Raw genomic sequence first — 12,890 nt, forward strand, 5'->3', positions numbered from 1 at the left:
AGAGATTTCCCAGGATGCTGCCTGGCCTGGAGGGTCTGAGCTATGAGGAAGGATTGGAAAGGCTGGGATTGTTTCTCTTGGAGCAGTGAAGGTTGAGAGGGAACCTGATAAAGGGCTATAAGATTATGAGGGGCAGAGATAGAGTGGACAGGAAGGCAATTTTTCCATAAGTAGAGGAATCAATATCCAGGGGCAGATATTGAAGATAACACAGACATACAACGCTAGAAACAGGGAGTAGGAGTAGGGTTAGGGTTAGGGTTAGGGTTAAGTTCAGGGTAAGGCTTGGGGTTAGGGTTAGGGATTGGCCTTGTGTGTCTGCTCTGTCACTCAATACGATCATGCCTGATCCTCTCCCTCAATGCCAAGCTGGGATTAGTATTGTCAGGTCATTGATGACCTGTGCAGACTTGTTAAATGCTGTTCATGGCATTGAGCTTCCGATTGAGAGATAGAGACAGAAAACAGAGAGCAGGAGAGAGAGAGAGAGAGTGTGTGTACATTGTGGGATTGAGTGAGAGAGGGCGAGGCATTTAGCTGCTGCCCCAGGACTCAGAGTTCCAATGTCCTGGAATAACGCCTGCTATAGAGATCAGTTAGAGAGTGACCGGAGGGAGAGAGAGAGAGAGACAAAGAGAGAGGGGGGCAATGAGAGATTGAGGGGATGAAGACAGAATGAGTGAGGAAATAGGTAGAAAGATAAGTGAAAGAGAGGAATGGATGATAAGAGAGAGACATACGGAGAGAGACCAACCAACACAGAAGGTAAGGGAGATAAACAGAGTATCAAACATACATGGAAAAAGCGAAGGATATAAGTGGCTATATAATTGTGAGAAGACAGTCAGAAATGGAAATATAAAAAGAGGGAGTAAGTCAATGAATGACAGGAATATATTCAAGTGAAAGCGGAGAAAGGGAAAAATGGGAAAAGGGAGGGAGGAAGGAGGGAAGGAAGAAATAGTGAGAGAGAGAGAGAGAGAGAAAGAGAGAGAAGAGGAAGTGTGAGGGGCTGACGTGGCTCTCTCTGCCTGATGCCATTTACATACTGAGGAACACCCAGTCAGACTCTTACAAGCTGCAGCTTTATAAAGCAGAGCCCAGTGAAGGGAGAGTTTATCAGGAACCAGGCACAGGGACAGGAGCACACACCATGATTTCACACATCCAGCTGATCTGGCCCCTGGCATTCTGTGTCGCAGGTACAAATCTCTCTCCTTCCACCTTGAATCTTTAGCTGCTCTCCAATTCCACTGACTTGTGATTGAAGGGAAAATGCTGAATGCTCAGTGTCTCCAACAATCTCTCATTTGACAGGCTCTTTCTGTGACAGTTCTGATTTCACTGTGTTTCTCTCTGACCCCTCAGGTATCAGTGGGGACATCATCATGACGCAGTCTCCCCCGGTGCTGTCAGTGGGACTGGGCCAGACTGCAACCATCACCTGTAAATCCAGTCAGAGTGCCAGTGGTGATGTTGAATGGTACCAGCAGCGAGAAGGTCAGAAACCCTCTCTCCTGATCTACGATGCAGCAACACGATACACAGGAGTCTCCAGCAGATTCACCGGGAGAGAAGTGTCCAGCACACACTTCACCCTGACAATCAGCAACGTTCAGAACGAGGATGTCGCTGATTATTACTGTATGCAGAGTGAGAGCTGGCCTTGGCACAGTGATGCAGAGTCGTACAAAAATCTCAATACACATAGTCCCACCTCCTGTACTGACACATCCCACAGTTATGTTAAAATTAAACTGAATAAATTAAACCATATTGGGATTGTCACTATCCCCTACACACTCCAGTCCCTGTTGTGTCCACCGCTCACTGAAGGCCTCAAGTTTCCCTCTTACACTCCATGGTCACATGGGAAGAACAGCTGCAAGATTTAACAAATAAAAAAATGTTCACAAACTGCTTGAGCACTGCTAGACACAACGCAGAGCCAGAGAGATAGAGAGCATGATAGAGAGAGAGGGGGGAAAATGGAATGAGAAAAACAGAGAAAGAAGGCATGGGAGACAGATACAGACAGAGAGAAGGTAAGTGTGAGTGAGAGGCAGAGAGAGACAGGGAGAGGTTGAGTGTGAGTGAGCGACAGACAGAGACAGGGAGAGGGTGAGAGTGACAGAGGGAAGCAGAGAGCAGAGGTTTTTGTACAGCCTCTGCACTGGGAGCTCTCACTGTGGCTTACGTTTGGTAAAGGAACCAAGCTCAGACTGAGTAAGTAAACCTCAATCCTCCGTTATTAACCCTTTCAATTTCTAAACACACTTTCTAAAATACAAATGCTGAATTGTTGAAGGTGTTAGTGGGGAGCTGCAGTGAATGAAATGGTTGATTGAGGAGCACTGTGTCTAACAGCGTGTCCAGCTGTATTTCTTTCCTTCCATTGCCCCCTTTAAAAAGCAAGATCTAAGTCAGTCAGTTTTACTCACCATGTGGAGGAGCTCTGGCCATTTGCAGCCTGTGGTCCCATTCCTGCAGCATGGAGTGAAATCAGTGAGTAGCCTCCTGCCAGTCTCAGTGTGACAGACACGGGGCAGATTTTGATGTGAGCTCTGGCTCCCTGTCCCAGTCTCTGATCTCACTGACCTCAGCAGCAGCAGCAGCAGCAGCAGCAGCAGCAGCACAGTGAGACACCGAGCTCCCACCTCCCCCAGCTTTAACTCTGCTCAATCACACAATCACAGAATTGTTACAGTGCACAAGGAGGCCATTCTGTCCATCCTGTGTGTACTGGCTCTCTGAATGAGCAATTCACTGAGTGTCATTCTCCTGCCTTCTCCGTGTCACCCTGCACATTGTTCCTTTTCAAATAACTGTCTCATTCCCTTCGGAATGTTTCAATTGAAGCTGCCTCCACCACACACTCAGGCAGTGCATTCCACACCTTAACCACTCACTGGCTGAAACTGCTTTTCCTCATCTCATTTTTGCTTCTTTTACTGATTACTTTCAATCTGTGGTCTCTCGCTCTCAATCCTTTCTGGATTGGGAGCATTTTCTCCCTATTTACTCTGTCTTGACGCCTCCTGATGTTGAATTCTTCAAACAACTTTCCTCTCAGCCTTCATTTCTCCAAGGAAGACAATCCAAACTTCTCCAATATATTTTCATAGCTCATGTTCCACATCCCCGAACCTTCCATGGGAATTTTTTTTACCCATCTTCAAAGTATTCATATCCTGCATGAATTATTCACCTTATCTGTTCCCCGTAGTCCCATTTGCCTGCATTTTGGTCATTTCTTCCTCTATCTTTCCTATCCATGCACCTGTTCAAATGTCATGACTTCCTCTGGCAGCTCATTCAATACATGCACCACCCTTTATGTGAAAGAGATGCACCTCAGGTCACTTTTGAATCTCTCCCCTTTCATTTTAAACCTCTGCCCTCTAGTTTTGGACTCCCCAACCCCGTGGAAAAGACCTTGGCTCGTCACCTTATCTTTGCCCATCATGATTTTATAAACCTCTAAAATGTCACCCTGTAGCCTCTGATCTTCCAAGGAAAATAGCTCAGGCCTAACCAGCCACTCTTTATAACTTAAATCATCCAGTCTCGATGACATCCTTGTCATCTTGTTTACACTGTTTCCAGTTTAATGACATCTAGCCAATAGCAGGGTGACCAGAAATGTGGCCTGATCAATATCTTGGAGAGCTGAAACATAATGTCCCAACTCCTGTACTCAATGCTCTGACTGACGAAGGCAAGTATACGAAATGCTTTCTTTACCACTCTGTCTCCATGTGATACCAGTTTCAAGGCACTATGTGCCTCCCTACCTGACAAAACTCCCCATGTCCCCATAATTAACTGTGTTAGCCCTGGACTGGTTTTTGTACCAAAATGCAACACCTCATTATTATCTCAATACGTATTGAGATAAATGTATTGTAAATGTATTCTCAAATAGCCTTCGTCACTGCCCATTAAGCCACCAATTTTGGTGTCATCTGCAAACTCACAAACCATACCTCCTATATTTTCATTCAAATATTTTCTATAAATGATGAACAATGACGAACCCCGAACCAATCCTTTTACCACACTGCTGGTCACAGACTTCCAGTCTGAACAATAACCTTCTACCACCACTCTCTGTCTCCAACCATTAAGCCAATTTTGTTTCAATTGGCTTGCTATCCCTGGATCCCATTTGATTTAACCTTACTAACCAGTTGTCCATGCGGTACCTGTCAAAGGCCTTGCTAAAGTCCATGTAGGCAATATCTACCACTCTGCCCTCAGCTATATTCTTGGTCATGTCTTCAAAAGGCTCAATCAAATTTTTGAGACTCGATTTCCCACTTACAAAGCCTTGTGGACTCTCCTTAACCAATCCTTGTCTTTACAAATGCATGTAAATCCTGTCTTTCAAAATCCCCTCCAACAACTTACTCACCACTGACATCAGACTCACCAGTCTATAATTCCTTGCAGACCTTCTTAAATAATGGCACGATATTAACCATGCTCCAGTCTTCCAGCACATCACCTGTGGCTGTTGATGATCCAAACATCTCCGCAAAGGGTGTCGCTGTCTCTTCCCAAGCTTCACACAAAATACTGGGATTGACCTGATCAGGTCCTGGGGATTTGTCTACCTTTATGAGTTTAAAGAACCGGTCACCGCACCTCTTCTCAAGACAGCAACATTTATTTCCTTCACTTCACTACCTTTATTAGTGGTAAATATTGAGGCAAAATATTAGTTTTGTGACTCATTCATATTCTGTTTGAAAAAAAAAGGTGAAAATTTTGAAGTGTGAGATATTTGGAGATTATCCATGGAATACGATCCATGATCATGACTTTACTCTGGATTGTCCTTTGTCCTTTTCCACTGTCACCCTAAACCTTGTGATACAATTGTCACTCTTCCCTAAATGTCCTCTCACTGACACTTGATCTACTTGTGCCTCCTCATTCCCAAGATCCAGGTTTGGAGAGCTTTGTTTCTCATTGGAATGGGAACACACCGCTGGAGAAAATTCACCTGAACACACTCTCAAAACTCTGGCCCCTCTTTGCCCTTCACACTGTTACTATCCCAGTGTGAATTTCTTGCAGATTCCCCTCTACATCCTTCCCACCCGTCGGTGACCTACAGACTGCACTGAACAATCTGATTACACCTTTTTTTGTTCCTTATCTTGAACCAAATCGCTTCTGTTCTTGACCCCCCTGGGACATCCTCTTTCTCCAACTCTGCACCGATCTCCTTAATTAATCCCACACCTCTCACCCTTTCCCCTCTTTCCTATCTTTCCTGAAAACCTTGTATCCAGGAATATTTAACACTCAGTCCGGTCCTTATTTGAGCCTCATCTGTTAGAGCAACAACATCAGATTTCCGCTTGGCAATCTGCGTCTGTAACTCCCCAATCTTATTCGCCTCACTCCGTGCAGTCCCATACATGCACAGTCAGCTGGGTTTAGAAATTATTATTCTCTCCCTCACTCTGAAACTGCCTATTAAGTTACTATTCCTTACTCTTCCAGGATTCTGTGTCCCTTGGATGTTCTCTCCTGGCTCCCACAGCCCTTCCATGTCAGCTTAAACCCTCTCCAACAGCACTAGCAATCATCCCACAAGAAACTCAGTTCCAGCTCTGTTCAGGAGCAACCTATTTATTCAATATAGGTCACATCTCTCCGAGAATCATTCCCAAAATGCCAAGAATCTAAAGCCTTCCCTCATGGACCATATTTCCAGCCTCACATACATCTGCTTTATCCTCCTGTTCCAATTCTCACTTATGTGGGGCACTTGGAGTAATCCAGAGATTTCTGTTTTTGAGCTCCTGCTACAAATTTCCTGCCAAAGTTCTGACTGCAGGACCATACCCCTTTTCTCCCTCTGCCACTGGGACCGATGTGGACCACCACTGCTGCCTGTTCCCCCTCTCCCCTCAGGGTGCTCTGCAGCTGCTCAGTGACATCCTTGACCCTGGCACCAGGGCGACAACACACCATCCTGGATTCCCATCTGCAGCTGCACAAATACCTATCGATTGCCCCCCGTTCTCGAATCTCCTCTCGCTATCGTTCTTCCAGTATTCCTTGTGCCGTCCCTGTACAGCTGTGCCCGCTCCCTCCACCCCCTCCCCCCCCCCCCCCCCCCACCACCCCGCCCGTGGTGCCAGGGACTTGGTTGTGGCTGCACTCCCCAGATGAACCATCATTCTCATCAGGATTCCAAACTGAATCCTAGTTGGAGAATGGGATATACACAGGGAATTCCTGTACTAGCTGCCTGGTCCTTTTGGACTGTCTGCTGCTTCCCCATTCCCTCTCTCCCTGCATACTCTGAAGCTTCAGAGTGACCACATCTAGAAACGTGCTCTCCACGGAGCTCTCAGCCTCACGGACGCTCCGCACTGACACCAGCTGCTGGTCAAGCTCCGAAACCCGGAGCTCCAACTGCTGTCACTGACCACACTTCCAGTAATCATGGTATTCCATAATCTGGGAAACACACTGAAGTTCCCAAATGGAACTGGATGCACATTCTTTCCACTCTTTGGTTATCTCTTGGCAAAGTTCTGATGACAAACAGCTACAGCAGGGCTCACGGTCCAGTGCTTTTAGGGTTCTGGGGTTTGGCAGAGTCTCTTCAAAATACCAAAGGACCTTATGATATCGGAGCAGAATTAGGCCATTCGCCTCATTAAGTTTGCTGTGCCATTTGGTTATGGCTGATGTGTTTCTCACAACCATTCTTCCATTATGTTTGATTGCCTTTCCAATCAAGAGCCTATCAATATCTGTCTGAAATACACTCAATGATTTTGCCTCCACAGCAATGATTTCCACAGATTAACCACCCTCTGGCAGAAGAAATTCCTCATCACAGTCGTAATGGGTTATCCCTTAACTCTGCGACTGTGCCTTCTGATCTGATTTTCTCTTCCTTGTGGAAAATTCTTCTCCACATCCACTCTATCCAGGCCTCTCAGTATTCTGTAAGTTTCAATGTGATCCCTCATGGCCTTCTGAACTCCATCAAGTACACATCCAGAGTCCTCAACCGCTCCTCATCAGACCAGGCTGTCACCCCCAAGGTCATTCTTATAAACCTCCTCTGGACCTCCTCTAATACAAGCACATCCCTCCTGAGGTACAGGTCCCAAAACTGTTCACAATATTCCAAATGCAGTCTGGCCAGAGTCTCATACAGCCTCAGCAGGACATACCTGCTCTTATATTCTAACTCAGGTGAAATGAATGCTAACATTGCATTTGTCTTCCCAGTTGCCAACTGAAGCTACATGTTAACCTTCAGAGAAGCCTTGAAGAAGACTCCTAAGTCCCTTTGTGCTTCAGAATTCCACATTTCCCCACTTAGAAAGCAGTTTGAGCTTCTATTCTTCCCACCAAAGTGCATAACCTTATACTTTCCCACTTTGTATTACATCAGCCACTTCTTTGCACACTCTCTGAGCCTTTCCAAATCCTTCTGCAGCCTCCCTGCTTCCTCAACTCTCTCTGTCCCTCCCCTCATCTTTGTGTCATCAGCAAATTTACCAACAATGCCCTCAGTCCCTTTTCCCAGATCGTTAATATATAATTAATTGTTACATGAATAGCTGAGGTCCCAACACTGCCCCCTGCTGAACTGCATGAGGCACCAGCTGCCATCCTGCAAACGACCCATTTATTTCCACTCTCTGTCCATGTCAGTACGGGGCCCCAAACCCCATGGGCTCTTATGTTATTTAGCAACCTCCTGTGTGACAACTTGTCAAAGGCCTTCTGGAAATCCAAATAGATCATATCCATTGGCTCTCCTTTGTCTAACTTGTCATTAACTCCTATTACTACATCTAATTCCAGCTTCTCCCTCTCGAACTGCTGGGTGAATTCTAACACATTATGGTCACTGCCTCCTCAGGGTTCATTCACCTTCAGCTCCCCAATCAGGGCTGCCTCATTACACATCACCGAATCCGGAATTACCTGTTTCCTAGGGTCTCAACCACAAACTGTCCCAAAACAGCCTCTCGCAGACATTCCATGAATTCCTTTCCTTGAGATCCATTCCCAACCTGACTTTCCCAGTCCACCTGCATATTGCAGTCCCCATGACTATTGTAATAATCCCTTTCTTACATGCCTTTTCTATCTCCTGATTTATTTCCTGACCCACATCCCGATTACTGTGAGGAGGTTTGTACATAACTCCCATCAGGCCCTTTGCTATTTTGTGGTTTCTTAAGTTGACTCACACAGATTCTATGCTTTCCCACTCCATATTTCCTCTTGCTGTCGATGTAATTTCAGTTCTTCCTGACAGAGGAAACTCGCTTCCCAACACCCCAACCTGCCCATCTACAGATCATTAGAAACACAGAAACATAGAAAATAGGTGCAGGAATAGACCATTTAGCCCTTACAGCCTGCATCACCGTTCAATATGATCATGACTGATTATGCAGTCTCCGTATCCCATTCCCACTCTCCCCCCATATCCCTTGATCCTTTTAGCTGCAAGTGCCACATTCCTCTTGAATATATCGAAAAAACTGGCCCCACCAGTTTTCTGTGGCAGAGAATTCCACAGGTTCATAATGTCTGAATAACTTAACTCTTATTCGTGATCTTTGACCCTGAGTTTTGGATTTCCCTAATATTGGGAACATTCTTCCAACATCAAGCCTGTCAAATCCCATCAGGATTTTACATGTTTCTGTGAGATTCCCCTCATTCTTCTAAATCCCAGTGAGTACAAGCCCAGACAATCCCGACTTTCCTCATATGTCAGTCCTGCCGTCCCGGGAATCAGTCTGGTGAACCTTTGCTGGACTCCCTCAATAGCAAGAATGTCCTTCCTCAGACTAGGAGACCAAAATTGCACACAATACTCAAGGTGAGGCCTCACCAAGGCCCTGTTTAATTCTGCAAGACATCCTTACTCCAATACACAAATCCTCTCACTGTGAAGGCCATCATGCCATTAGCTTTCCTCACTGCCTGCTGCACCTGCATGCCCCCTTTCAGTGACTGTTCCACCGTGACACCCAGCTCTCATTGCACCTCACCTTTTCCTAAACTTCCACCATTCATTAATAATCTGACTTCCTGCTTTACCACCAAAGTGGATAATCTCACATTTACCCACATTATATTGCATTTGCCAAGTATTTGTCCACTCAGCCAGCCTGTCCAAGTCACCCTGCAGCCTCTTAGCATCCTCCTCACAGTACACATTGCCACCCAACTGAGTGTCATCTGCAAATTTGGAGGGATTACATTGAATTCCTTTGTCCATGTCGTTTATGTATATTGTGAACAGCTGGGGTCCCAGCACTGAACCCTGCGGTACCCCACTCATCACTGCCTGCCACTCTGAGAAGGACCCATTTATTCCAACTCTCTGCTTTCTCTCTCCATGTCAATACATTACCTCCAGTACCATGAGGTTTAATTTTGCTCACTAATCTCTTGTAAGGGATCTTGTCAAAAGCCTTTTGAAAGTCCAGTCACACAACATCCACTGAGTTCTGAGGGAGGGTCACTCAATCCGAAACGCTAACTTTGATTGTTCTCCACAGATACTGCCAGATCTGCCGAAATGTTTCATCAATTTTTGTTTTTATTGTCCACTGATTCAGCCTTGTCCACTCTCTACTGATCACATCCTCAAAACCTTCCAGAAGATGTGTCAGGCCTGATTTCCCTTTAGTAAATCCATACTGACTTAGACCTATCCTGTCATTGCTTTCCAAATGCTTGGTTACTGTATCTTTAATAACCGACTCCAGTGTTTTCCTCATGTATAATTCCTCATTTTCACTCCCCCTCCTTTTATTAAAAAGTGGAGTTATATTGGATACTGTCCAGTCCATTGGAACTCTGTCAAAGTCTACAGAATGCTGGAAAATGTTCACTAATGTGTCCACAATTTCTACACCACTTTCTAAAGGACTCTGAGTTGCAGAGCATCAGACCCTGGGGAATTACAAATTTTGATACCGTTAGTCTCCACAATACCACATCCCAACTTATAAGGATTATCTTCAGCTCCTCCTTCACACTTGACCCTCTATCCCCTTGCATTTCCTTTCAATAGGATGTACATCCTTGGATATTTAGTTCCCAGCCCTGATCCCCTTGCAGCCACGTCCCTGCGCTACAGGCTCATTTACCTTGTTTCATATACCCAGTGCATCTAAGTATAACACCCTCAGTCATGCACTGACTGCCTCCTTCTCATAGTTACCTCCGTCAGAAATCATAGAAACCCTACAGTGTTGAAGCAGGCCATTCAGCCCAGTCTGAACCTCCAAAAAGTATCCCATCCACCCTTCAATTCCCATAGATAATCCTCCTAACCTACACATCTTTGTGACAATGAGAGGAAACCCAAGTAGACACGGGGAGAATGTGTAAATCCCACACAGACAGTCAGTTGGAATTGAGTCTGTGTCTCCGGGGCTGTGAGACAGCAGTGCTAACCACTGATCCACCATTCCACCCTGCGGTGCCTCAAGTTCAATTCCTGATCCTTTCCATACTCTCCATCCTATTACATGGTCTGGACACTTTCATAAATTCTCATGAGCCCCTACCTTCCTTATTTCCCTTGGTTTGTGTGGTACCACTTTGTCTACTTTATTCCAAATGGTTCGTGCGTTAAAAGACAAAGCTTTTACGTTTGTTCTATTGTTGAGCCTCCCTGCACTTTTAAGTTTCCTCAGTACAATATGACATTCACAATATTCTGTCCCTTCCTTTTATTTCCTGGTAACAATCAATCCCATCACTACCCAGTAATCCTCCCTTCTCCTTTACCATCCATTTTCTCATTTTTCATTCAACTGTTCCAGTTATTTTCTCTTTGAATCGTATTTCAGGCTGATATTTATCCCTGAACAAACATCACTCAAAATGTTCCTGGGTTCATTGTTGCTTGTGGGATCTTGCTGTGTACAATCTGGCTTCCACATTTCCTGCATTCCTTCAGTGAGCACATTTCAAACAAGTCCCACACTGTCTGCAAATGTCTTGGGGACAGCATGAATCTTTCTTTTCTTTGGATGAACTGGGAGTCTTTCAGATGTGAAAGATGCTGTTCCAATATTGCACAGTCCTCCTTCTGAACTACAGTTTCTGCTTTGTCCCTCTCTTTTGTGAAAATAGATGGAAAGTTTTCTTGAGGAACCATTGCTCCATCTTTCACCACCGCACACAAGTTCCCTTCCTGCTCTCGAATGGGCCTCATACATTCCTTCATTCTCTTCTTGTTCTTTCTGTGATTATAAACATCACTGGGATTTCCTTCACTTCATTTGGACACATCTCATCCTGTCAGCTCTTTGCTTTCCTCAGGTCCTGGTTAATTTCACCCCTGCATTTTGTTTTTCAGCCCACTTTTACCCAATCGCTGCCCAGTTCAGTAAAATGGTTTGTTCCCAAATGAAAACTTTTACACTTGCTCCATGATTCTCCATTTCCATCCCTCCTCTCAATCTCACTGAGTTCTGATCACTGTCACTGAAATGCTCCCCCATTGATAGCCCTTCCAGCTGCCCACATTCATTCCCTAAACAATAGTCTAACACTGTCCCTTCTCTTTCACCATCACCTTCTCAGGGGCAATTAGGGATGGGCAATAATGGCCAGTGACACCCACATCCCAAGATGCACTTTGAACAATGCCTGTTCTTTTATGGGGTGTGATAGGTATTGGATACAAATGTTCAAAATGGATTGTTTTGCCAGTTCATGTTCAGAGAGTTGAAATCCCTTTGAGTGGCAGAGATTAAAATTGTTTCTCTTGTCTTTCAGGCCGTGAGAACTCTCAGCCCAAGCTGACCCTGCTGCCCCCCTCCCCGGAGCAGGTCAATGCCAAGGGCACTGCCACCCTGGTGTGCCTTGCCAATCACTTCTATCCCGATGAGCTGGAGGTGCAGTGGAAGAAGGACGGTGCAGTCATTTCGGACGGGGTTCAGACCAGCAACTACCTGCGAGCTTCGGACAGCACCTACAGTGTCAGCAGCCTGCTGACCCTCTCTGGGTCTGACTGGGAGTCCAACGCTCGCTTCTCCTGTGCCCTCACCCACGTGACCCTCCCCTCTCCCCTCAGCAAGAGCATCAGGAGATCAGAATGTGTATAGAGTGTTTGAGACAGTCCACAGAGGAGACATAACTTTAAATAGAACAGGGCTGAGCTGGCAGGACAAAGGTCATTGTCAGCACTGTATTTCAACTCTCTTCCTTCTTGGGACTGGCTCAGAGACACGTCTGAGGTTCAGGGGTTAAGGCAGGTCAGTGGGACAGTGTAAAGGAGATTTAATTTGTATCTAACCCTGTACTACCTCTGTTCTGGGAGTGTTTGTTGGGGACAGCGTTGACTTGTGAAGTCAAGTAAAACTCCTCAATACTGAAGACTGTCAGCTGTACAAAATCAACGTGAACCTCAGAAGTCTCTGCTTCAGTAAACCAGATCTCCTTCCTGCTTCGCTGCCAATTCCAATTTAAGGTTCTGTCACTGTTTAAAGGGACAGGATTCTCTTTTTGTTTGAGAAAATCTCCACCAGTGTTTGCCTCAAGCTCCATTGTGGCTGTGAATTTGAGCAGCTTCCTCTGTCTGGGCTGTTAATTGCAGTCTGTTTTCTGTCAATGTCAATCTGGAAAAGGGAATAAAGATGAAGAAGATACAGTTTCTGTCTCTGAGTGCTTTGTATATAGACTGCTCCAGCCTCAGCTGATTGGCTACGTTTCAGCAAATGGTTGTCATGGTTGGCTGCTTGGATGGTCAATCAATGACACATCAGCTAAAGACTGGATTTGAGCCAATCTTCAATCATTTTCAAGAGATCCCTTCAATCTGGAATCTGTCAAGTTGACAAGATTCTAAACAGAACAGAAACTGA

The 12,890-nt window shown here is 45.4% G+C and overlaps 1 gene segment (V, D, J or C); it reads left to right on the plus strand.

The window, feature by feature from the left end:
• The first annotated feature begins 997 nt into the window (after positions 1-997).
• Positions 998-12,677, plus strand: LOC122546584 (Ig kappa chain V region Mem5-like). The segment is given in 4 exon segments: positions 998-1,202; positions 1,369-1,667; positions 2,193-2,226; positions 11,803-12,677. Coding segments are annotated over 4 exon segments (711 nt in total).
• Positions 12,678-12,890: the final 213 nt, after the last annotated feature.

This window comes from Chiloscyllium plagiosum, unplaced genomic scaffold (genome assembly GCF_037043375.1).
Source record: "Chiloscyllium plagiosum isolate Xiang-an unplaced genomic scaffold, Cpla_swu_hap1 HiC_scaffold_9, whole genome shotgun sequence".
In the NCBI taxonomy this organism is placed as follows: domain Eukaryota; kingdom Metazoa; phylum Chordata; class Chondrichthyes; order Orectolobiformes; family Hemiscylliidae; genus Chiloscyllium; species Chiloscyllium plagiosum.